Below are 24,492 nucleotides of genomic sequence, written 5' to 3' on the forward strand. Positions count from 1 at the left end.
CCACTAAGCCACTGGAGCGCGTGGCTCGCAGGCTCCCCGTGTTAGGTTTCCTTAGCCGAGGCCCCGCATATGGCGCCAGGAAACCTTAGTCTCCAAGTCTCCAAGCTGGGGGCTCTGGAAGCGCTGGGCTGGAGGTGACAGCACAACTCCTCCCGCTTAGGTCGCCATGTGAATGGGAGCAGCGGGACTTCTGCCTTCCCCAAGCAGCCCCGTGGCTGCTGCCCCTCCAGGCTTCGTCCCGAGGCTCCCTCTGATTTGGGCGTCACTCAGGACGGACGTCACTCGCAACCAAACAGGTGGCCGACCTTGCCGAACACACAGCCCTGCCGTGAGAGGCTATATTAAGTCAGTGACCCGAGGTGCTGGATTGAGTCAGTTGCTAAAAGTGCTGGCTATGCCTTGTCCTTGCCACGAGCCACTACTCTTGCCTCCGCTGACCCTGGGACTGGCCTGAGGGAGAAGTGGCCGCGATGTTTGTGAGGCCGGGGGGCTGAGCGTCGGGGCTGGCAGAGTAAGACTGTGCCGCACCCTGGCCCGCGTCACCATCCTTTCTCCTGAGGCGACATGCTTTCTCTCTTCCGCCAAGCCGTCTCTAAGTTCTACGGGATACTGTTAGTAAGTACCCTCTCCCATGCCTCTGCAGGGCACTTGGGGCACGGTGGTTCCTGGCTCTGTTGAAGATGGTTCCGGCCCTGGGCGGGAGCCCAGCAAGCCAGCTGGGTGGTTCTCACGGCACAGCGACGGACCACAGCTGCAGCCTCGCCGGTGCCTTCTGTAACGTCTTGCTTCGTGTGCAGCTCAGAGACCGGATTTTAACATCCACTGTTCTCCCTTGTCCCGTCCGTGTTAGGAGCAAACCTGTCTGGCTTTGCACCTGTTCTTTCCGTGCTGGCGTGAGCCCCTGCTCTGCAGGGGACTGCACTCCGTCCGGCCCTTGGGTTGCACTGTGCGGTGGCGCCATCCGTCTCTCCATAAGCCCGGGGCTCAGAGCCCGCAGTGGCCAGGAGCGTCCTCTCTCTTCCGGACACATGTTCAGCGAGGGGCGACTTTGGTCTCTGCGGGGCCTGAGGCAAAAGGTCCAGGATGAGCTCTCTCTGCTGCGCTTCGGTTTTTCTCTCTTCCTCTCCCCTCACGTCTTTCCTCCTCCTCTCCCGTCTCCTGCTCACCCTGGTCTCCTCTGTTCCCTTTAGCAGCAGGTGCCTGGGGAGCCCTGGGGGGCTGGAGGGGGACGTGGTGGCTGTCTCAAAGCCCAGGACTCGGGCTCTCACGCCTGTCTCCCTGGTTCTTCCTTCCCAACGAACGCGGTTTTGCTGAGCGCGTGGTGGTTTGCTTGCAGCTCTGGTCCCGTTACCGCTGCAGGCTACGGGGTGATTTCGGTGGATCAGCGACCGTACACGGAGCCTCCCGGCCAGCCGAGCTGTGACCTCCTGCACCCCCTTCCTGCCCGCCGTGGTCCTTGTGTTTCAGCTCCTCTCTTTGGTCTTTTTATGTTTCTGTTTTTCCCGCTTGCATTGCACGTGACATGGACTAGGGAATCCCATAACTCAGACCCAGGGAGCCGCCCATCCTCCGAGGGTAAAGCCTTCAGGGTCCTTAGAAGACGCCGTGTGCCTCGTGGGAGGTGATGGTGTGGGAGTGGGGTGTGGAGTGTGTGGGAATGTGGCGTGATCATGAGTGGGGGTTAGGAACTCTTCCCCGAGGGCGGGGCTGAGGCTTCGCAGCCAAGGCTGTGTGACCCGAGCACCGGCGGGAGGCCAGCGCTGTGGAGCCGCCTGGCCCCTAGGGGGAGCGACACCCGAGAAGGTTATTTTTGGAGTCAGCCTGGCAGCTCCCGTGCTGGCAGGAGCCCTGTGTGGAGGTTGTCACGAGGCGAGGAAGGTGAGGAGAGCGAGGAAGGCCTCCCCTGGCCCGGGAGAGGGGACCACAGAGGAGGAAAGAATCCCAGGCCCCAGGTCAGACCCTGACAGCCCGAGGGGAGGCGGGGCCTGGGCTGCAGGGGGCGGGGACGCGAGTCAGGTCTCCCAGGAGGAGATGGCGAGGCTGAATCCTGGAACCTACAGTGTAATCTCCTATATTTTGTCTTCGCTGCGTGTTAGACCGTCCAGAATATATTGCATGACCCGGGCACTGGGGCTGTTGCCTACTTAGGACCAGGTCCGCCAAGCACCTGTTCAGTGTTTTCCTGTCTCTTTAGAAAACACTGCGGTTAAGATGCGCAGGCCTGACAGCAGCCCCGGGCAGGGACTCCCCGCCTCCGTGGTCAGATTTCCCTGGGCAAAGGAGAGGCCAGGTCCCTCTCCCTGTGGCCGTTTAGGTCTGAAGCGAGCTGCCTCCAGCTGCGACAGCGTGAAGGAGCAACGTCTGTGAAATGGCGCGTTTCTGTCCACTCCACGGATGGGGAAACCGGGGTGCAGCTGGCGCTACTTAGCGGTGAATCAGGGGTGCAGGCAGCCTGACCCTGGCTGAGCCCCACAGAGCCATCTGCCCCCAGGAGTGGACTTGAACCTGGCCACAGACGAGGGCTACACTGACATTCGGGAGAACACCCGAGGCCCCGGTGCAGCCTTTCACCCCCAGCAGGTCCTGAACCTGCTCGAAGCTGTGCGTGGCCCCCGAGACGTGGTTCTGGCAGCCAGGGTGCCCCCGGGCCTACTCTGGGGGCACATGCTGGGTGGGAATCCTGTCTGGTTGTCGGTGCTGACAACCTCGTGTTTCAGGGGATAAACTGACCTAGCCCCGATCCCACCTAACACAAAGGTTTGCGCTCAGAGACTCACCCTGTGGGGAGGGCTGTGCTGGGCTGTCCGTGCCTGTCCCGTGGGCAGTCCTGTCCACCCCAGGACCCTCCGCGCTCGGCAGGCCGAGGGTCAGAGCTGGACGGATCTGATTCCAGGAGGGGCCCCGGGAGCTTTAAAGATCGGCACTGGCCATGCTCCGTTTCGAGCATTCCTTTCTTGCTAGCTTGGTTTGTCTGTTCCTTCAGGCAAATGTCACCATTTGTTACTTTTCCTGTTGAAACGGGCAGGCCGCGGCAGGTGCGTCCCCAGGTCTGGGAGCAGAGACTCCTCCGAAGATGGTGCCACGGTGCGCGGTGGTGTGGGCTGGCGTCCCCGGCTCCCGGGGGGAGGCTGCCGTCTCAGCTCAGACACGAGCTGTTTCTGGGACGAGGAGCCAGCCCTGGCTGCCGGGGTAACCAAGCAGCAGACACCCCCATGAAACAGGTGCAGAGAGGTGGGAGAGGCGGCGCCTGCACTGGAGTGGTGTTTCCAGGGCCGCCCCCGCACGGGCGCAGCGAGGAGTTTCTGGAGCTGCGGGCCGTGCAGCAAGCGAGGGGCGCGGCGTGGAGGCTCCCTCGGCGCGAGGTCCCGGCGCGGTTCTTCCGGGCCTTTGCACGGACGCTGTTTTAAAGCGCCCACGAGGGAAAGTGTCTGGACTGAAATCTGCATCGCCCTGTGACGCCGCCTGCAGAGAGGCCGCGCCTGGGCGCACACCGTCCCAAGAGGTGCAGCCGCTGGGAGAAGCCGCTGGGGTTGGGAGCAGCTGCCAGGTTCCCCTTGAGCACCAGGCTGCTCCCTGGGACAGAGGCTCAGCCTCAGACGGAGCTGAGTGTGGCACCTGTCCGTCGCCGCGGTGACGTGGCGGTGAGAAGCAGCATGGACAAGGTGTGCTCGGTCCCGTGGGCACCTGCCGCGGCCGAGACCTGGGACGCAGGCCTGGCTTCTGCTCAGCCATGAGCTGCTCTCCCGAGCAGGTGGGAATAGAAGCGGAAGGTTCTATTCCCAGCATTGGCTGGGTGGCACAGTCTGGATCCAGGACGCGAGGGCCCAGCCGCCTGCCTCTCGGTGTTGCACCTGCCGCTGGGGGCCCGGCCCTGCTGTGGAGCACGGGTGCAGCACTAGTCTCCCCTCCTGCTCTTTGCTTCCCCCACGGAGCCCCTCCCCGTCCTGTTAATGGCCATGGGTTGAGGGGTCCTCAGCCTCCACCTTAAATAAGTTCCCTGTGGACCGTGTGCCTGGAGCTCCTGACTCTTGAGTTTGTGCCCTGGTTCTCTTTCTGGTCCTGACCTCCTGGGGCCCAGGGGTGCGTGTGCACGTGGCCACGTGTACCTGTGTGCGTGGACGGGCACGTGTGCACGTGTGTGAGACTAGCTGACTCCCGGCTGCCAGCCCTCCCCCCATGCCTGTCTGTTCCAACCCCACTACCCCAGTAACGGCTGTGAGAGCTAAGCCCCTCCCCAGGTCCAGTCCTAATTGAATGCTACCTCATTAGCAAGGCCAGATGCTCTCTCTGCACCGCGGCTTCCCAGCCTGAAAGGTGAAGGAGGTGGAGTGAGGCCCCCGAGCGTCTGACCCCCAGTGCTGAGACAGCAGCCGGGTTGCACGGAGTAAGTCGTCCGCACGCGGGATTCGCACGGGGAGCACGCCGCAGTGGTGGGCCTCTGTGCGCAGGCACGGGGACCCTGTGACGTCACAGCTGTGGCTGTGCCCCACTGAACTGCTCCTGAATTAAATGGCTGGAACCTTCTGTGTTTGCCTTTCAGCACAGAAATCCAGAGGTTAATGAGCCACATCCACGCAAATAGAAATGGATTTGTACAACCCAAGTAACCGGGGAGCTCTCTTAATAGAAAAATAAACACAGTGCAGCTGGATGGAGTCCGGCAGGATTTAGAATTTTTTAATGAACTGTTTTTCCTCCCGACTGCCGCGCCCTCTCCGTTAGCTTTGTACAAAGTCCCGGCCTCTGCCCCTTCACGGGGGATGAGCCAGCAGCCCCTGTGCACCAAACGGTGGCGTTCTCTGCTGTCAATCGCCCGAGCACGCGCGTTTTCTGTGTGGTCCACAGCCTCCTCTTTCTCACCTGCAGTGTGGGCACCGTGACCTTGTGGTCAGACCCAGTGGGGAGAGGGGGGCCGTGCTCGTGCCGTGGCCGCTGGCACACAGTAGGGACTCAACAAATGGCCACAGCCACCGCAGACTTGCTGTCTGTGTAGCCATCTCCACACACTCCACGCAGCGTGGACACACACAGGCCCCTCGGCCACTTGCTGCCCCCTGTGTGGTTGCTGTGCTGGCTCGGGGCCGGGTGCGGGCAGGTGCCGCCTTCCCACGTGCCCAAGGCTGTTCTCTGTTCCTCCCCGTGTACCTGCGGATCCTGTCCTCCCTGTCCTTCGCCCACGCGCCCCTGGGGAGGGACGCTAGTGTACTGGCGGGCCCGGCACCAGCACCAGCACCAGTGGCAGTTAATCCAGCAGTCATGCCTGCCTGCCTATAGGAGGAGACGCTCGGACACAGGGCTCATGTTGAAGGGAGAGCTCAGCTTGGGGGAAGAGTGCCTACTGTGTGCTGTAGAGACACAGGCGCAGGTGCTTAGCTTGGAGGGAGAGTCCCCACTGCGTGCCTATAGGAGAGACCTGGGCGCTCAGCCTGGAGGAGGCAGCGCCTCACGAACAGGTCCTTGCCTTGTAGATACTGCAGACAACAGACGAGTGGGGCGGAGCCTGGTCCAGCTCTGAGTCCAGGCAGGCTTCAAGGAAGCGGTGACGTCTCCATGAGCACAGGAGTGGGCGGGGATTGGGGAGAATATCAGCGAGCCCCGGCAGCGGGAGCGTGAGACTCAGGTGAGGCTGAGGCTTGGTCTCATGGGGTAGGGGTACCAGGCCGTGCGAGCTCCATGCTGGGGGCATCGGGAGGTCTCTCGCTGAGCTTGGAATTCAGAGTTCATTCCAGCCCCCTGACCCGCACACCTCCGAGGCATGCTGGGAGGCGCCAGGTGAGGGGGCTGACCTGAGCCAGCGCTCCGGGGGCTGCGTGAGGCCCCACTGTGCTCCCTCCAGCGCCCCTGCCCGTTCTGAGCTCGGGGACAAGTCTGGGTCCTGGCCAGGAGCCCTAGAAGCTGCCCTCTCCTCCCCTGGCCGCTCCCTGTCTCCGCGTGGGGCTGCTCAGCCTGCTGCAATTCTCCCTGCACCGGGGGTCTGGGAGGCCGTCAGTGCCGCCCTTGAGGGACTCTCGTTAGCCCTCGCCCTGAGCTTGTCAATGTGAGGTCCTCGAGGCGCGAAACCTCTTAGCTCCGCCCCAGCCATGCTTGTCCCCAGACGGTGTCTCGTGGCGGCGTCACATGACGGGGACTGCGGCTGCAGAGACCATCGAGTGAGGACGGAAGGACAGTTTGGCCCTGGCTCCGGCCACTTTCCGGCTCCCACTGTCTGAGTCTCGGTTTTCTCGCTCTGCTGATTGGTGAACACTCACGTGCTGCTGTCCGGAGGGACTCCGCGCAAACACTGCTGCTCCACGCTGCAGGATCTGAACTCCCGTCCTGCCGCAGCCCAGGGGAACTGTGGCCCTGTGGTCCCTGCAGGCAGGGCCCGTGGATCTATCCATCATCCCTCCTCCCCGATGGCTTGTGGGGAGAAATTGAGGTGGCGTCTTTCTACACTGTCCTGAGAGGCCGAGGGAGAGGTGTGATGGATTGTGGCGGAGGTGCATCTGCCCAGCCACGGCATTCGCTGGGCCACAGAATCTTCCCAACCACGGCATCCACCCGGCCACGGCATCTGCCCAGCCACGGCATCCGCCCAGCCACGGCATCTACCAGGCCACAGCATCTGCTGGGCCACGACATTTGCTGGGCCACGGCATCTTCCTGGCCATGGCATTTTTCCCAGCCACAGCATCCGCCCAGCCACAGCATCCGCCCAGCCACAGCATGTGCTGGGCCACAGAATCTTCCCGGCCACAGCATCCACTCAGCCACAGCATCCACCCGGCCATGGCTTCCACTGGGCCACGGCATCTTCCCGGCCACGGCGTCTGCACTGGGGTCCATGAGGTGCTAGCTGAGCTCCCTCACAGCCATCCCCTGCCTGCCCCAACCCGCAGTGACATCCCCCAGCCGTGCACCCCCACGCTTATCCTGCCACGCTTCCCGCAGCCTCGCTGTGGGCTGGGCCCTGGCCATCGAAGTGGAAGTGTCCTCTGGTGCTTCGCTGGTCCTCGGGCTCCACTGTTGGCCCCGGTGCCCTGATGGGGGGACGCTGGCTTCCCCGCACGTGCGGCACAGCTGGAAAACGGGGTGTCCACTGATGACAGGAAGATTGCTGAGTCAGCGGGTCCTTACGTGGACCGCCGACTCATTCCTGAGGAAGCATGGTTTCTCAGACAGCCACACGGCTAATAGAGTCATCCAGGAACTGACGATTCAAGCGCATTAGGTACACTGAGACCAATGAGACAATCTGGGCACAGGTTTTCAGAGTTCTGGGAGTAAGGGAATATGGGCCACGCATCACCTCCTCGCGTGCCTGCCACCCTGCCCCTCCCACGTGTTTCTGAGTCAAGAGAACAAAACCGCGTGTGACGCGAGCTCTCGGACCCCAGCAGCCTGGCACTGCTTCGCTGTGGGCCTCCGTGTTAGCTCCTGTCCCTGCCAGTGGGGGCTATCTGTGGACTCAGGGGCCCAGCCCCCGTATCAGAGGGCTCCCTGGGAGTACACGCATGTGTGTCAGTGTCAGAGGGCTCCCTGGGAGTGCACGCATGTGTGTCAGTGTCAGAGGGCTCCCTGGGAGTGCACGCATGTGTGTCAGTGTCAGAGGGCTCCCTGGGAGTGCACGCATGTGTGTCAGTGTCATAGGTGTTCCCTGGGAGTGCACGCATGTGTGTCAGTGTCAGAGGGCTCCCTGGGAGTGCACGCATGTGTGTCACTGTCAGCGGGCTCCCTGGGAGTACACACATGTGTGTCAGTGTCATAGGTGTTCCCTGGGAGTGCACGTATGTGTGTCAGTGTCAGAGGCCTCCCTGGGAGTGCACACATGTGTGTCAGTGTCAGAGGTGTTCTCTAGGAATACACGTGTGTCACTGTCAGCGTGTTCTCTATGAGTACGCACGCATCAGTGTGTCAGGTGTTCCCTAGGAGGACATGCATGTCAGTGTCAGTCAGAGGTGTTCCCTAGGAGTACACATGTGTCAATATCAGCCATGTTCCCTAGGAGTACACGCGTTTCAGCGTCAGCGTGTTCCCTAGCAGTACACACGTGTCAGTATCAGCCATGTTCCCTAGGAGTACACACGTGTCAGCATCAGCGTGTTCCCTAGTACACATGTGTCAGTATCAGCCATGTTCCCTAGGAGTACACGCATGTCAGCATCAGCGTGTTCCCTAGTACACATGTGTCAGTATCAGCCATGTTCTCTAGGAGTACACGCGTGTCAGCGTCAGCGTGTTCCCTAGCAGTACACACGTGTCAGTATCAGCCATGTTCCCTAGAAGTACACGCGTGTCAGCGTGTCCCCTAGCAGTACACACGTGTCAGTATCAGCCATGTTCCCTAGGAGTACACGCGTGTCAGTGTCAGCGTGTTCCCTAGCAGTACGCACGGGTCTGCCTCGGTGTCAGAGGTGTTCTGGGAGTACACACGTGTCCGTCGGCGCCAGCCGTGTTCCCTAGCAGTACGCACAAGTCTGCCTCAGTGTCAGAGGTGTTCTGGGAGCACACACGTGTCCGTCGGCGCCAGCCGTGTTCCCTAGGAGCACAGGGGTGTCAGCAGCCTTGCGACCGTGATGCCTGTTCTGGCGCAGGATCTGCTTCCTTGAAGTTTTCTGCCTGAGCTGACTACAGAGCCTCTCCTTGGCCGGCCTCCTCCAGGCTGCACCCGTGTTGGGCCCTGTGCCCTGGGGCTGCAGGTGCGGCTGACCTGCCTTGCAGCGGTCAACTGGGGGGCAGGGGGGAGGGGCCCAGCCCCCAGCGGGGGTCCGTGGAGGGGCGCGCCTGCCTGATCCCAGCACGGTCGTCCTCGGCCAGAGCCCGACTCCTTCAAGCGAGAGGCTTCCTGTTTCCCACAGTGACTTCCTGAGTGCGTTGCGTGGCTTTCTATTTTAGACGTGCTCTATTATTGACCCGGACAACCATAAAGGCTCGCCTCGGTGAGGAACTCGGCGCTTCCTGTTTGCCAGCTGGGCAGGGGTCTGAGAGCGCCGTCTCCATTGTGCAGTGCCGTCTCCATCCGTGTCGGGGGAAGGGCCAGCAGGCCTCGCGGAGCCCCTCTCCCCGGCATGCGGCTCTCCTTGCTGCCCGGCTCTGCAGGGCATCTCGCCAAGGACAGAAGCGCTGGGGGCTCCTGATCCGCACTTGTCCGATGGTGATGCCAGGCTGAGCACCCTGCGTCTGGGTGACGCGTCCAGCTGCTGGTCAGGAGAGGGTGAACGCCTCCAGTCCTGGGGCAGGCCAAGCTTAGCATCTGCAAACTCCGCTCCTGTGTTGCCTCCTGAGTCTGTGGCGGGTGCCATCGGGGCAGGGCGGGTGCTCTGCGGGGGTCATCTGCAGGCCCAGCAGAGGGGAGGCAGAGCCTGGGCATCACCCTCCAGGGTCCTGTCCACACAGCTGTGGGCTCCCCCTGCTGTGGCTGCAGCTGAGGCCCTGCACAGCAGAGTCCCCATTCTGCCACCTGCCCCCTTGGACCCCAAGAGGGCATCTTCAGAGGCTGTGTGCATGTGGGGGGATGGGGGGTGGGGGGTGGGGTGAGAAGGACAGGGCAGAGCGGGTGCCGTTCTTCACATGCACACACATGACCAGGCGCACTGTGATGCAGGGGCAGGGTGTGACTGTCGAGCAAGGGTGCCATCTAGTCGGGGGTCGGGGGAGGGCATGGGGAGGAGGAGGGCAGTGCTGGCAAGTGTCTTGACCCAGAGTCCCCTTTCCCTCTAGTTCATCAAAGGGGAAGTTTTAAAGCCGTGGAAAGGGGAACTTGCTTCTCCTAAGGGAAACACAGCGCAGGGGGGGTTCTGGAAGCTGCATCCCCTCTGCCTCTCACAGCTGCCCCAGGAGGCGACAGTCATGGCCCCAGCCCGCAGGGGCGGCACGGTGTCCTGAGGCTGCTTGTGCCTCGTCGCTGTCTGCTGCCAGCGCTGGCTGTGACCCGCACGCTGGGGCCTGCGGTGCTGCCAGGAGTAACCCCAATGCCCTCGATACCACGCTGTCCCTGGAGCTCTTCACCTCCCTGCCTTGCATGGAGCAGGCGTCCGATGCCTGCGCGCTTACAGCTCCAACCCAGGTTAGAGTAGAAGCAGGCAAAATTCGCGAGTGAATGCGGCCAAGCAAAGTGCAGCAGGAGGCAGAGGCTCTGGGATCTGCGTCATCGGCGGTTTCATCATTGCGAGGACCCCATAGACAGCACGTCCGCCAGTGTCACGCATCACGCGTGATCGGACCCTGCGAGACCCCGTGCTTATGTGCAACTCCAGAGGACCCAGAGTCTTCACACGCCACGGGACTGTGCTTCCTGTCGGAGGCAGTCCAGGAAAGCAAACCCGCTGGCCTCGGCGACCCTGCCTGGCCTGGCCTGCTGCGGGCAGCTTCTCCGCAGCCGGCTTCCCCCCCTGGCGTCTCCACGGCCCTCAGAGCTGAGCAAGGCCGGCAGAGGGCAGCCGGGCAGAGGGGCAGTGCCATGTGCTTTGTCAGCCTGTATTTAAACTGAAGACTTAATGAGCGACCCTGCACAATTTTAATTCAGGTTTTTAATTAACAGGGCTGAAATGAGGAGATGGCACTTCTCATGTTCAGCACGTTCGACTTGTTTTCTTCCCGGCTCATTAGCGCTGCATTTTGGACATCTGTCCACTCCGTGTATTCAGCCGGCGACTCGGGTCAGCATGTAGGAGCCACACGAGGCCGCTGATGAGTGGGAGGGCCGTGTCTTTGCTCGCTCGCTGCGGGGTGAGGGAGGGGAGACGATGGACCACGTGGACCCCCGCTCCGCCCTGCTCAGGCCCCGGGGGACAGAGTCGCTGGGAAGGGTGTGCAGTGTTGGGGAAGGGTGTGCGTGCCAAGTGTGGGTCCAGGCGTGTGCTCCCCTCTGCCAGGGGCTGTCAGACATTACAGTGGCACGTGTGCTGCCCTGGGCACACGGGGAAACGGCTCGTGAGCCCAGGGCCTCCTGAGTGACGGCTCGTGAGCCCAGGGCCTCCTGAGTGACGGCTCGTGAGCCCAGGGCCTCCTGAGTGACGGCTCGTGAGCCCAGGGCCTCCTGAGTGACGTTTGCCCTGAAACTTCCCATCTCAGAGTGCATCGTGCTGAGCCACGCCCAGGATCCCAGGGGTCAGGGGTGTGTCCACCCCTCCCCAAGGACAAACTCCAGCACCCAGCTGATGCTCCAGCATCTCCAGGGACGGTGTCGAGGGACAGGGACGGTTTCGGGCCAAGCATTTGACGCAGTGGTTTAGACTCTGCTGGAACTCTGCATCCCGTCTCAGAGTGTCTGGGCTCCGGACCTGACTCCGCCTCTGACTCCAGCTTCCTGCTGATGTGCACCCTGGGAGGCGGCAGTGATGGCTGGAGTCCTCGGGTCCCTGCCACCCCCATGGGAGACCAGAGTTGAGTTCTCAGCCTCTCGCTTTACCCTGGCCCGGCTCAGTGCATTGTAGGTATTTAGGGAGTGAACTAGTGGATGGGAGACCTTGGTCTCTCCATCTAGCTCTGTCTCTTTGCTACTATGCCTTTCAAATAAATAAAAATAAATATTTTTTTAAATTGCCAGCTTCAAAGCCACAAGCCCCTGGAGCTGCACAGGGTGACACTGAGCCTGCATTGGGCTGGTTCTGCGGCTGCTCGTGGCGTCCTCCCCTGCCTGCGGGTGGTTCTGCCAGGGTCTGTCTCCGCACACCGTGTTGAGTAGATTGGCCTCTGCGCTGGACTCTCTCCACTGTGTCTGTTCCAGGCTCTGTAAGGTTTATCTTAGCAAGTCGGCGAGGCTGGTCCAGTCATCGCCTGCCCTCCAAGCAGCTCTCCCAGCCCGAGGATCTGAGCAAGGCCTGACTTGGCATCGCTCTGCGTGTCTCCAGCCACAGGGGGCACCCTGGCCTGCGCAGGGTTGGGGCGGTGGGTGTGCCCACCTGCAGTGGTGTTCCCGCTCCCGTGGAGTGGCTCTGAGGACCCTGTGAGTGCACAGCCCAGGCCCTGCGCCCCCACCCCCTCCGCTCACTGGAGCACCTGGCCCCGCGGGCAGTGGAAGCTCAGAGAGTTCTGGTCTTCACAAAGGCCCTTTGTCCCCTGCACTGTTGGCGCTGCTCAGTGCAGATGGCGGCATCCACCCTGTTGCCCTGCCTCTGGGTGCACGCACTGCACGGAGCGTGGCGCCGACACCCCCGTGTGTCTTAGGACAGTGCTGTCCTGTTTCCCTGGAGGTCGCGTTTCTTCCTGGCTGGTGTGTGTGCCCAACAGCGCCCCCTGTAGGCGTTCTACCTGGAGTCTCAGCTGTAACAGTAACGACTGTGCTCTGCCCGACTTCCTCCCTCCCTTCTTGAAAACTCGCGCCTGGACCACGGACGGCGAGGACTCGCTGGTTATGACCCCAGTATCTGCTCCTCCCTCTCCCTTCCGGGAGGCCGGTTTCCTTCAGGTCCACCTCCTCTCTGAGCCCGGGAATGTCCGGCATGGAGGTGGGGGCAGGGCTGGTCGCTCATACTCACTGCTGCCCAGGAGCCCAGATGGATCTGAGGAGCACGTGGCTGGGCTGCAGGCGCACAGGAGACCTGAACCAGCCACGGCGCCACGGCGGAGCTCCCCCGTGGTTCGCGAGTGCCTGGTGCTCGCATGCTGTGATGTTGATCGGGTGACGGATGCATCGCGGGATGGAAAGCTCCTGGAGGAGCAGCCGTGTAGGGCTCCGTGGGGTGAGCTCCCACTCTGCAGCTAGGGCGCATGGGGAAGGCTGCACCCGCGGCCCCCGGGGCACCGTCAGGAGAGGCAGGTTCAGCTGATGTCGCCGCTGCAGAGGACGAGGCTGGAAGACCCGCGGCCTTCGTCACGAGTTCGTCCTGCTGGCCGACCGTCTCAGTCTCTTGGGGGCTCTCGGAGCCCAAGTGCTGGGAGGAGTGGACTGGGAGGGCAAAGGTGTCGCTGCCGCGAGAACCCAGAGGGCAGAACACGGGGACCCCCGGCAGGGCCGTGCGCACAGGTTCTCCCCCAAGATAGCTCGTGCGCATCGTCTTGGGAACACAGCCGCCGAGGTCCAGGCAACGAAGCTGCGCAGGTTCTCTCGGCAGACACACAGATGCCACCAAACACAGACGGAAGGGGGGCTGCTCTGCTGATGGCCCACAGCTCCGTCCCCCAGATTAGATGCACTTCTCAGGATCCTTGTGGCCCCGTGGGAGACCACACAGGGGCGTGGCCACCTGTGTCCGCTCGGGGCCCTGCCAGCAAGGTCACCATCACGGAGGCTCCCCCACTCCTGGACTGGACCATCCAGAAGGAACCTCTTGTTTCGTGAAGTTAGACGGCCCCGGGCATTTCATTCTAGTAGCAACGGGCTGGTCAGTGGAGCTGGGGGTGGTGAGGGTGACATGAAGGCCAAGGGTCAGGCTGGCCCACACGCACGCACCTCATACCGGCCAGCTGCTCTCTGCTTTCACTCGAAGGGCAGTGGGAGCTGCGTAGGAGGGCAGGCGGCTTATTTCAGTGCAGAACTGCGGCCCCCTTGGGCTGGGCTGGTGGCAGAACCTGTGTGGAGGGGGAGGCATGGCAAGCCAGGGAGCACACATTCTCTTCTTACGCAACCAGCCCTTGTGCAAGATCTGCTGTTCCGTGGCTCGGCCCCGGTGGCCTGAGACCTCCCACCAGATGCCATCGTGAGACCAAGACTCCACCCTAGTCCATCAACCACTGACAGCAGCTTTGGACATAAGACTTTGGGGTTTGCTTATTTTTAAGGTCTGTCTGTCTATCTATCTATTTATCTATCTATCTATCTATCTATCTATCTATCTATCTAAAAGAGTAATGGGAGAAAGGGGGGGGAGAGAGAGAGAGAGAGAGAGAGATCTTCCTCTACTGGTTCAGTCCACAAATGACTACAACAACCAAGGCCGGGCCAGGTGGAAGCCAGGACCCAAGAACTCTCTCTGGGTGCCTCACGTGCTCACATGTGCAGCGGGGTCCCAAGCACCTGGGCCATTTTCCGCTGTCTTCCCAGGCACATTAGCCGGGAGCTGGAACAGAAGTGGAGCAGCTGGGACTTGACCTGGGGCCCCAGTGTGGGATGCCGGTGTCACGGTGGCAGCTCAGCCCCTGCTCCACAGCTCCAGCCCCGACGTTGGGGTTTGAGCGGCTGCACGAGTTTAGAGGCCAGATGCTGTCACAGCACGACACCCCTGATGTAGGCAGGACAGCCGTGGGCACAGCCGTGCCACCCGTGTGATGCCACCCTTCAAGTGGACTCAGAGGAGCCCTGAAGGAGGAGTGGATGCAAGTCCGCCGAGCCCATGTGGCGCACCTGTCTCCTTAACCGGCACAGTCACCACTAACCGTCCAGTGGGAACACAGCATCTAAGACCATGGGGTGAGGGCTCCGGCCCGGGCAAGCCTGGTGACGAGTGCACAGCTGACCACTGTCAAATACGACACCATTCAAAGATGTATTTATTTATTTGAAAGGCAGAGAGATGGAGAGCAAGAGAGAGACTCAGTCGATCTCCTGGTTGCTGGTTCATTCCTGACGGCTGAATGGCAAAGCCAGGAGCTCCATCCGGGTTTCTCACATGGGTTGAGGGGCTTGATGCTTGGGCCACCACTGGCTGCCTTCCCAGGCACGTTAGCTGGAAGCCAGATTGGCAGTGGAGCAGCCGGGCTCAGCCGTGCCTTGGTGTGGGATGCTGGCGGCCCTAGAGGCGGCATAGCCCGCTGCGCCGTGTCACCAGTCCTGACTGCAGGCCTCCGGCTCTCTCACTGGTCACAGCTGTGTCTCAGGTTTGCTTACACAAGGCCATGCATTGAGATGATTGCATCATTGGTTAAAAAATACAAAAAAACTGCATCGCTTCCTACACAATACGAATATGTCTCTGTGCTTGCTGACTTGCACAAACAGTAGCAGATGGTCATCTGCAAGGCAAGGACAGGGCACTCAGATGTGCATACAAAGTCATTGCGACCAGCAAGGCAGTGCCGATCTCCAGCCCAGATCCAGTTCCGACCTGAACTGCAGGCTGCAGCAGCTGAGCGACAGACAGCGCCCTGGCGTTCTCTGGTGGGCGGGGCCGCGTCTGCTTCCGAAGCTGCAGGGTGACGGGTGGGGAGCGGGGGTGTGGTGCACGTGTCCTGGCACGCAGGGCACCTTACACGGGAGTGCGGGTGTGATGCGCGTGTCCTGGCACACAGGGCACCTTGCACGGGAGTTCGTGTGTGGTGCGCGTGTCCTGGCATGCAGGGCGCCTTGCACGGGAGTGCATGTGTGATATGCATGTCCTGGCACACAGGGCACCTTGCACGGGAGTGCGTGTGTGATGCACGTGTCCTGGCATGCAGGGGGCCTTGCATGCACTGCTCCGTGGGCCGTAACTGTAGGTGCTGAAGAAAAGGAAAATGGCCCAAAGCCTGCAGACTCACCAAGCGCTGAGCTCCCCTCCCACACCACTGACCTGTCCAGAGCAGACCGGGCCTGCCGTCCTCCCTGTGGTCCTCAGGAGAGGCCTTTGTACCGAGGATTCTGCAAGTCAGAGTCACCTCCAATTTCAGCCAGCCAGGATGGGGAGCTGGGAGCTGGGGAGATGGGGGTGGTGGGGGAGAGAGAGAGAGAGAAGCAGAGACTGTGAGTGTATGCGGTGTGGGGGGGTACATTCATGTATGTGTGCATGCATGTATGTTTGTGTGTATACATTGTATTGTGTCTATGCGTGAACATGTGTATTTATGTATATGTGTATGTGTGTGTCTGTAGTGTGTATGTGTGGATATATGTATTGTGTATATGTGTGCATGTGTGTATATGTATGTGGAAGTATGTGTGTGCATGTGTGTATATATGTGTACATATGTATATGTGTATATGTGCATGTGTTTATGTGTATATGTTTATGTGTGTTCATGTATGTGTGCATACATGTATGTGTATGTAGGTGTGTGTTTTATGTGTGTATGTGGGGGTGTGTCCATGTGTGTACATGTATGTGTATATGTGTGTATGTGTGTGTGTGTCCGTGTGTGTGTGTATGTGTATGTATGTGTGCAGGGGGTGAGTTTGGAGGCAGCAAGTCAACGCTATGGCTCTTGGTGTCTGTGGAAAGCTGTGAAGAGTACAGGCCGTGGCCCTGAAAGGAAAAGTTGTTTTCTGACCCTAAAGCAGTGGGAGTGACCAGCAAGCGAGGAGACAGCCCCTCCCACCCCACCCCCCACCCCCACGCAGCCTCGGGCAGCCGGAGGATGCAGCCCCTTGACCCTGAGTGAGGATGGGGTGATGACAGACATCTGGGAAGCCTCCTCCTGTCCCTGGGGCAGGCAGGGCCCACTCAGCAGATGGCCTCCCGCCCTGAGGGTCTTCCCTGTGGCTGTGGCATTCACACCTGCAGGGCCTCCCAGCTTCCCTGTCCGCATCTCAGCTTCGAGGCCGGCGATCCTTTAAGGGTAGCAAAGTTTACGTTTAAGACCAAGACCGTTGAAGAAGCAGCATCTGTCAGGCTCCACGCTGGCAATTCCCCCTGCCCGGGACAACGACTGACACAGCCAGAGACAGGCCCAGGCGGGGCGGGGCCGGCGTGAGGGTGCCGTGTGCTGTCCTCGGAGGCCACTGCGGGCGCAGCATATACACATATATGCACACACACATACGCATGCACACATACACACACATACACACATAACCACACATGCACGTACACACACCACACCATACACACACGTGCAAGCTCACACTCGCACACACACATGCACACACACACACCACCCACCAGGCCCCTTGCCTGACACCACCTTGTCTTCCGGTTTGCAGGGCCTGCAGCAGCCCAGCCCCAGAGCCCCTGCCCGTGGTCCCAGCATAGGCTCTCACAGGGAGGACACAGCAGCGGGCACAGGCGAGAGCCTGCTGGGGCTCACGGGGCTTCCCCGGGCAGAGGCTTTCACTAAGATCCCCCCCCCCTCCGATCGGGAAATCAGGAGATGCGTGAATAACTGGCCTGAGTTTGGACTTGAAGATGGACAGACATCTCCAGGCCGGGGTGGGGGGGGCACATGGGGCCCGGGGCGGGCCTGAGAGGGCAGGTGCAGAGCTGGTGCCTGTCCCATGGGGCTGGAGGGTGGCGCAGATAAGGCCACAGGTCACCTGGGGACAAGCGATGGGGTCTGTGGATGGAGCTGGTGGGGGCAGGGGTCAGGAGGCCTGCGAGGTGCAGAGGAGCTGATGGCCAGTGATGTCGGCCGGACTGCAGGGAGCGAGAGGCACAGGAGGGCGGGCAGCCAGCTGCAGTCCCTGGTCGTGGAGGGGCGGGTGGGCACGGGAGGTGCTGCCGAGGGGACTTCCGTGGGCTTCTGCAGTGGGAGGGGTGGAGTCTGGAGGCTTGGGAAGGGGGGGCGCTGAGCCCCTGCCTGTCAGGCACCCCTGACCTGAGGGGGCGGAGGCAGACGAAGCCCAGGGACTCGGAGGAGGAGCAGACGCTGGAGTGGGCTTTGCTGAGCGATGCTGGAGGTTGGGGGGGGGGGCCGAGGCGGGAGGAACCCGGGTCCCGGACACTGAGTGCGTGTGCTGGTCTGCTGAGAACTTTCCGTGAGTGGCCGCCCTGGCCAGCAGCGAGGCCCGGCTTCTCCCCTCCGTGGCTCTGTGCCTGGGCGCGGACACAGCAAGATGTGCTGGAGGTGCGCACAGGTGCTCGGAGCAAGCAGCTACTCCCGCGTGGGCCTCAGCTTCACCACCGGGCCAAGCGCCCGCCTCGCCCTCTATCAGGGCTATGTGGGCGGTGCAGCTCTGGGAGGGTGCTGTCCGGGCCTGGGTCCCCCGGCTCCCACCCTCAGCCGTCCCTGTCTCAGCCGCCTCTGCTGCCGTCGGACCCGCGGCTGCTGCCGACCACGTCCATGGGGGCTCCGAGGTGCGCTAGGCGCTGGGGAGGAGTGGCAGCAACCCAGCAGAGGCTCGGCTGAGCTGCCTGGGCACGGCCTCGCCACCTCCGCGTGCACGTGTCTGGCATTTAAAGCGTGCTTCGGGCTCACTCTGAGGTGTTGGGAGTTTGAGATGACCTGGAGGTACCCTCTCTTGTGGAATTCGGCTGAGTATCGGCTCGACAGACTTCTGAGTGCTCCCCCGCTGCCGCCCAGTGCGAACAACGGCCACACAGGACGTCGTCTCCCAGCAGCTCCTGCTCCTGACGACGCAGAGAGCTCGGTCCTAGATCAGGGCTCCCCGGCAGCACTGGTGGCACCGGCCTGGCATCCATGGTCTCTGCCCATCACATTCCAGGGGCAGCACCAGATCCTGACAACCAAGGATGGCTCTGGACCTGGCCAGGCGTCCCCAGGAGGCGAAATTCTCCTAAGTAGGATCCCCGCTTTGATGGAAGTCTCTCCCTCATCCGCAGTAGGAACTGGACGTTAGCTAAGTGCCGACCTAGGCAAGCAAACCAAGGCAGTTAGCATCGCTGTTTAATTCGCATGTTTATAGCTATGTGCCAAGGGCTCTGTGCCCACAGCAAGGAATAGGAGAGACCCGGGCCCAGGCCCCATGGCGTCCTCCCTCCCGGTGGATCTATGGACGCTAGGGAGCAGGGTGCCCGGATCAGGGCTTGTGGCCCAGCCTGGGAGCCAGGGGATCTCCCAGCAGTGGTGTCAGAGCAGAGGTCAGCTGGCTGGCGAGCAGGGAAGTGAGGTGTAGTGGGGTCACCACCGGCAGAAGCAGCAGGTGCGTGAGCTGGGAAAATCTGGACAGTGGCCGCCCTGGGGTCAGACCAGGCGCCGCCTCCCCTCCGCACTCCCGTGTCAGGAGTTCTCCCCCAGAAGCCAGTGTGGGGTCCTCCTTCCAGGTTTCATGGTTCTTGTTGGGGCCTTGCCACCAAGGATCGCTTTGCAGATTGCAAGGTACACATGTGTGGATGCTGTCGCTACAGTTTAGCATTTTTTGTGGAACAGGAAGTTCCGTGCTGACTGTGAAGGACACAGGAGTGGCTGTGTGGGCTCCCCAGGGCTGCCACAGCACCGTGCCACCCACAATACACATTTAGCCCCCACGGTGCCAGAAGCCCCAAGTTGGAAGTTTGGCATGCCCGGGCTCTTGGTCCCTCTGAAGGCTCCGGGGGAGTCGGTGCCTGACCCCTCCCTGCAGATTCCTTGGCGTTCCTTGGCCTGGGACAGCTCCTGCAGGCTCCGCTCTGCTCCCCTGTGCCTGTGACCCCGGGTAGGGACGCAGGGCCTGCCCCAAGGCAACCGTGACCTCACGTGCGAACCCCCAGTGCCCACAGAGGGTCACGGCAGCGGGTGTGGGGAGAACCTCAGCTTCTCGTTAGGGGAGAGCCACACTGGTGATGCTGATTCTACAGGGAAGTGACAGGCTCCCAGGCTCTGCAGGCTTTGTAAACAACAGCTCCCTCTGAAAGACACCCACAGAGCCCCTGCCTGCTTCCCACGGAGCCCCTGCCTGCTTCCCGCTGGAGCCTGGGAGATTGAGCCTACGTAGTCGCTCCAGCACACGGTGACAGGACCGGAGGATCACACTTCCTGCAAAGTCACCAGACCCCCGGCAGCTCTTCCAGGAAGGAAGCTGTGTCACAAGAGGAAGTGATGCCACGGGCTGGACAGGCGGGGGAGCAGGTGCGGCAGGCGGGCGCACGGTGGTGCAGCCATGAGCTCTGAACAGGGCTGAACCCGAGGATGTGCCATTGTGATGACGCACCTGTTTCCTGTTGCACAGTCCCATTCTTTTGGGATCGGCACATGCTGAAAGCCCTTGACAAACCTAGACATCCTATTTAGGGTCGCTGACTTACAGCCCCAAGGCGGTTGCTCGTCACTCGCTGGCTCATGGAGAGGAAGCAGGAGGAGGAGGCTGGAGGGGAGCAGGTGTCCCAAGTCCCTTCTCTTCCTGCCCATCTGTCCTGCACCGGAGCTCATGGTGACTGCTTTTGCCCACTTCACCATTCAGCACGGGTCTGTGTGAGGCTGGACATCAATAGCAACCACGGCATGTAGTGGCCTGCATACACATGGAGTCTAATAAAAGCATGAACCAAGTGATCCCCATCACTGGTAGAGCACCTGCCGTACACCTGGCTCATGCCGGGGCTCGTGGGAAACGTCCCTGAAGGGCAGGTGCTGGTGGTCAGAGCTGGAGAGGATCCCGTGCAGGTCTCAGTGAGCAGAGCAGGTGCTGGCGCCCTGCCGGGGGATCAGGATGTCCGACGGCCCGAGACAGCGAGGGGCAGTGTGGCTTATCCAGAGAACTGGGGCGGGGCCCTGGCTGGAGTCCGGGCCAGCACGAGGGTCGGAGTGAGATGTTGCCTTTCCTTCCGGCTGCTTTGGGGAGCTGTGTCCCGGCTCGGTCGTCTGCAGATTTGATGTGTGTGTTTAGGACTTTTTTTTATTTACTCTTCCTTGGGGCTGTTGAGCCTTTATAAATATAAAGACTGGTATATTTTCATCAACCCTGAAAAAAAATCTCAACCCTCATCCGGGATCTCCGGCTGCATCTTCTCCGTCTTCTCCCGCGTGCCAGGGCTCAGAGCCGAGCCGCGCGTGCAGCCCACGACGGCCCTGTCTCTTCACCTCTTTCCCTGTCTTTGTCTTTCCCTGTCTTTGTCTTTCTGTTTTCCATTCTCTCAATTATCATCAGGTCCAACTTCTCCTTCACTGATTCTTGGATTCTTGTGTAATCCGCTGTCAGGTTTCTGATTTAAATTATTATAGTCTCAGTTTTAAATTTAATTCTTTTTACAAATATGCTTGGTCATTTTTTAAAAAAAAAAAACATTCATTTCAAAGGTCGAGAGAGAGAGAGAGAGAGAGGGAGAGGGAGAGGGAGAGAGAGAATCTCCCTTCCATCTGCTGGTTCTCTCCCCAAGGGTAATAACAGGCAGGGCTGGCCCAGGCTGCAACCAGGAGCCTGCACCTCCATCCTGATCCCCCACATGGGTGGCGGGGACCAAGCTCTTGGGCCACCTCCACTCCCCCTGCAGGTGCGTTAGCAGGGAGCTGGATCAGAAGCAGAGCACCAGGACTGCACTGGGCTCGGATATGGGATGCCAGTGTTGTGAGCGGTGGCGTAACCCACTGTGGCACGCCAGCCCCCGCTTGTTGCTTTATAATCTCTAGTGTCTTTGCGATGCTTTGAATCCCATTTTTGTTATCTCAAAGCATTAAACATTTTATTTTATTTAGCACAAAAAATGTCAGCCTCTGCAGTGTGTCCGGGTCTGACCCTGGAACCTTCACCTCTGCTGGCTGTTTCTCGTGGCTCATCTCCTTGCATGCTTAGCCACCTGTGCCTGTGAGCTCAGGGCTGCTGGCGCGTCCTCCGCGTTCTTGCAGAGAGCGCTACCTTCTGCTCCGCCCGTCCAGGCCTTTAGGAAGCGAATGTTTGGAGAGCGTTTGGCAGCCGCACCCCAGGCTTGGCCTCCAGCGGCGTAAGTCTGGCTGCAGGAGGGGCAGGGTCCTTCCCTCGCCTGTTCCAGGTCACACCTGCGTGAACCCCTTCGCGGGGTGCAGTTCTTCCTCCTCCGCCCACCGGGGTTCACACCAGGGGAAAGCTGGGGTGGGTCGGGGGAGCCTGCTGGGCCTCCCTCTCTGCGGGTCCCCCAGGGAGCGGCCGGGACACGCCTCTCACCCTCCGTCTCCTCTGGACCTTGTTTCCTCCCGAGGCGTGCCTGCCCTGTGCTCCCCAGCCCGTGTCCCGGGAAAGCTGTCTCTGCAGAGTGAGCCTGCTTCCGGCTCCGGCCGCCTCCTGAGTCCTGGACACGGCGGATGGGTCGGCGTTCCTGGGTCTTGCTTTGGCGCACTCGTCCCGTTCCCACGCCGGGGTGCCGAGTCAGGGCCTGAAACGTGCTTTGACTGCTGAGAAATTCTAGAACCTTCCGTTTCCCTCTGGGTCCACGTCAGGTCCACCGGCTTCCTGCTGCGGTTGGAGCCAGGGAGTTTCCTCTTCCCTGCCCACGCGCTGCCTTCACGGCTCCTGGGGGATTTGTGCATCGCCTGGGGTGGTGAGGGAAGTCCCCCTGCTCCCCAGGGGCCCTCTCCTCCCCGCAGAGCGGGGTTCAGGCTGCGGGCAGGCAGATGTGTCACCGAGGTGAAGTGACAAGGCCGCCCACAGCAAATCCCTGCAAGTCAGCCGGTAAAACCCTCTTGGACGCGGAGCCAGGAATGCTGTAAGCAGTTGTGTCAGCCTTGGTGGGAGAGGCAGAGGGAGGGAGCTGTCATCTTGTTCAGTAAGCCAAACAGGGGGGTCTGGGACGACCCCGGGGACGGCCCGCAGCTCGGAGGGGTCTCGGTGTGGCTTCCGGGGGTGGGGGCGTGGGGGCAGAGCCGCAGCCTGCACACCAAGGGGAGGGCACGGTGCACCTCACACAGGTGCCCGGGGAGGCAGGCATCGGAGCCGAGGTCCAGCTTGCGCTTCATCTGGAAGACGGGGTGCTGTGGGTGTGGGGGCGACTTGCCAAGACTCCCTTCTAGAACACTGTGTCCTACAGCGGGCACCTGTGTCCACCCACCCCAGTCAGCTCAGCCTCGGGCACCTGCGTCCACCTGCCCCGGTCGGCTCGGCCTCGGGCACCTAGAGGGGAGTGTGTCCCCGCGCTTTTTCTCCCCATTTTAACATCAGCACAGCACATGGGAAGGGAGCCCCAGGTGTGTCAGTTTGGGCGATTTCCAGACCCGGGGTCCAAGGCCACCGAGGGTGGACGTGGTCCCCGTGGTCCACCAGGGCAGACGTGGGCCTCGTGGTCACCAGGGGCAGATGTGGGCTTCGTGTCCACCCGGGCGGACGTGGGCCTCCTGGTCCACCGGGGCGGACGTGGGCCCTGTGGTCCACGAGGGCAGGCGTGGGCCTCGTGGTCACCAGGGGCAGACGTGGGCTTCAGCGTTCCCGGAGCCGGGATCCAGCGCAGGGCCTCGTGCGCGTTCCCGTTTCGGGTGGTTTTTCAAACGCGCCTGCTAATTCCCAAGAAAAGCACGATTACGAGGTGTGCTTGTGGAGGGCGGCAGCCGCAGCAGGGTCACAGACGCCCGCGCCGCACCCGCGCCGCCCCGGCCCGCAGGGAGCGGGGCTGCGCGGCGGGGTCAGGCACGCGGAGGCTGCGCGCTCCGATTGGCCGCCGCGACGGGGGCGGGGCTGCGAGGGGCGGGGCTGCGCGGAGCGGCTTCTCGGAGGGAAAGGGGAGGAGGTGTGAGCGCCTGGGGCGGCGGGGCGGCGGGAGCTGATTGGAGGTGGCGTAGAGGGCGGGGCACCCCTGGGCGGGGAGGAAGGCTCTGATTGGTGGCGGCTAAGGTGGGCGGGACGGGCGGGGCGGCGGGCGCTGGTTGGCAGTAGCGGTGGAGGGCGGGGAGGGGCGGCTCGGAGTTGGGAAGAAGGCGGAGCGGAGGAGGAGTGGGGAGCCTGGGGCTGAGCGGCGGGGGCGCTGATTGGCCACAGCGGCGGTGGGCGGAGCAGGCTGGCGAGCGCTGGTTGGCTGTAGTGGCGGTGGGCGGGGAGGTGGGCGGGCCCGGGCGGCCCGGGGCTGGGACTAGCGGGCTGGAGGCCGAGGCGGAGGGGTGAGCGCCTGGGGCCGCGGCCGCGGTGGCCGGCGCGGCCTGCCCTTTGTGCCCGCGCCCCGCGCCCAGGGTCGCCGCGCCGGGCTCCCGCCCGCGCCGCCCGCCCGCGCCTGGGATGCGCCGGGGATGCGCGTGCTTCGGCTCTGCGGCTGCTCCCGGCTGGGCGCGGGGCGATGGAGCTGAGCATGAAGAAGTTCACGGTGCGCAGGTTCTTCTCGGTGTACCTGCGCAAGAAGTCGCGCTCCAAGAGCGCCAGCCTGAGCCGGCTCGAGGTGAGCGCGCGGCGCAGGGGCGCCCGGGCGGCGGCTGCGTGAGCGAGTGTGGCGGCGGGGACCGGGCGCGGAGCAGGGGACGTCCTGTGCGGGCGCCCACGTGGCCGCCGCGTGCAGGGGTCCGGGGGTGGGCAGTACGGCGCCGGCCGAGCCCCCTCGCGGGGATGCCCGGTGCTGGGGCCGCGGCCGCTCCCGGGATCAGCGCGCGTTCGGCAGCGGCCGCCGGGGCCGGAGCGGGGCACCCCGGCTGGGGCCTGACGCAGGAGCCCTGCGGCCTCGGCCTGCGGTGGATCCGCGGAGCCCAGCACCGGCTGTGCAGCCTGTGCCGGGCGCGGCGTCTCGGGTTTGCAAGGTCGCTGGCCGCCGCGCCTGTGCCGAGTCGGTTCCAGCGGTCGGTTCGTGCTGGCCTCGCCCGCCGCCCAGGGCGCGGCATCCGTGCCATGGGTGGCAGAATACTGAGCTGGGCTGGAGGGGAGCCGCTTGGCCCGGGCTCGGCCTGCAGAGCCGGCCGGCGGTGCGCTCGGCCAGAACAATGGCATGGGCTTGCTCGGGGCGCCTTTGTCCGCTGGGCTGTGACAGTGACAGCGCCGGGGAGTGGCTGTCGGAGAGGCAGGGATCGCCAGCTTACGAAGTTTCTGTGTGGTCACCGCCCCAGGGCCCGAGCACGGTTCTGTGCTGTCTGCGGGGGTAAGACGCGTCCCAGACGGGGCTGTCTGTGCGGACCCAGGAGGGTCAGTCG

The 24,492-nt window shown here is 62.3% G+C and overlaps 1 protein-coding gene and 1 long non-coding RNA gene across 4 annotated transcripts in view; both read left to right on the top strand.

Annotated features, from left to right (window-relative positions):
- The window catches only part of RPS6KA2 (ribosomal protein S6 kinase A2), a 294,253-nt gene that overhangs the window by 135,792 nt on the left and 133,969 nt on the right, over positions 1-24,492 (top strand). Inside the window, exon 1 of one of the 3 annotated variants that reach the window (XM_070073287.2) lies at positions 176-615. The exons of 1 other annotated variant lie outside the window; for it this stretch is intronic. In XM_070073287.2, coding sequence (XP_069929388.1) covers positions 565-615 — 51 coding nt within the window. In that variant the 5' untranslated portion in view covers positions 176-564. Of the gene's footprint in view, positions 1-175; positions 616-23,481; positions 23,754-24,492 lie in introns of those variants that run through there. One more of the 3 variants, XM_070073286.2, reaches the window with a different exon arrangement.
- LOC149126374 (uncharacterized) lies at positions 4,270-4,673 on the top strand. The gene is made up of 2 exons (XR_016233533.1): positions 4,270-4,384; positions 4,541-4,673. It is a non-coding gene; the product is annotated as an uncharacterized LOC149126374 (long non-coding RNA).

Source organism: Oryctolagus cuniculus, chromosome 5, assembly GCF_051225735.1.
Source record: "Oryctolagus cuniculus isolate XC-2025 breed Fujian yellow rabbit chromosome 5, ASM5122573v1, whole genome shotgun sequence".
NCBI classification, from domain to species: Eukaryota; Metazoa; Chordata; class Mammalia; order Lagomorpha; family Leporidae; genus Oryctolagus; species Oryctolagus cuniculus.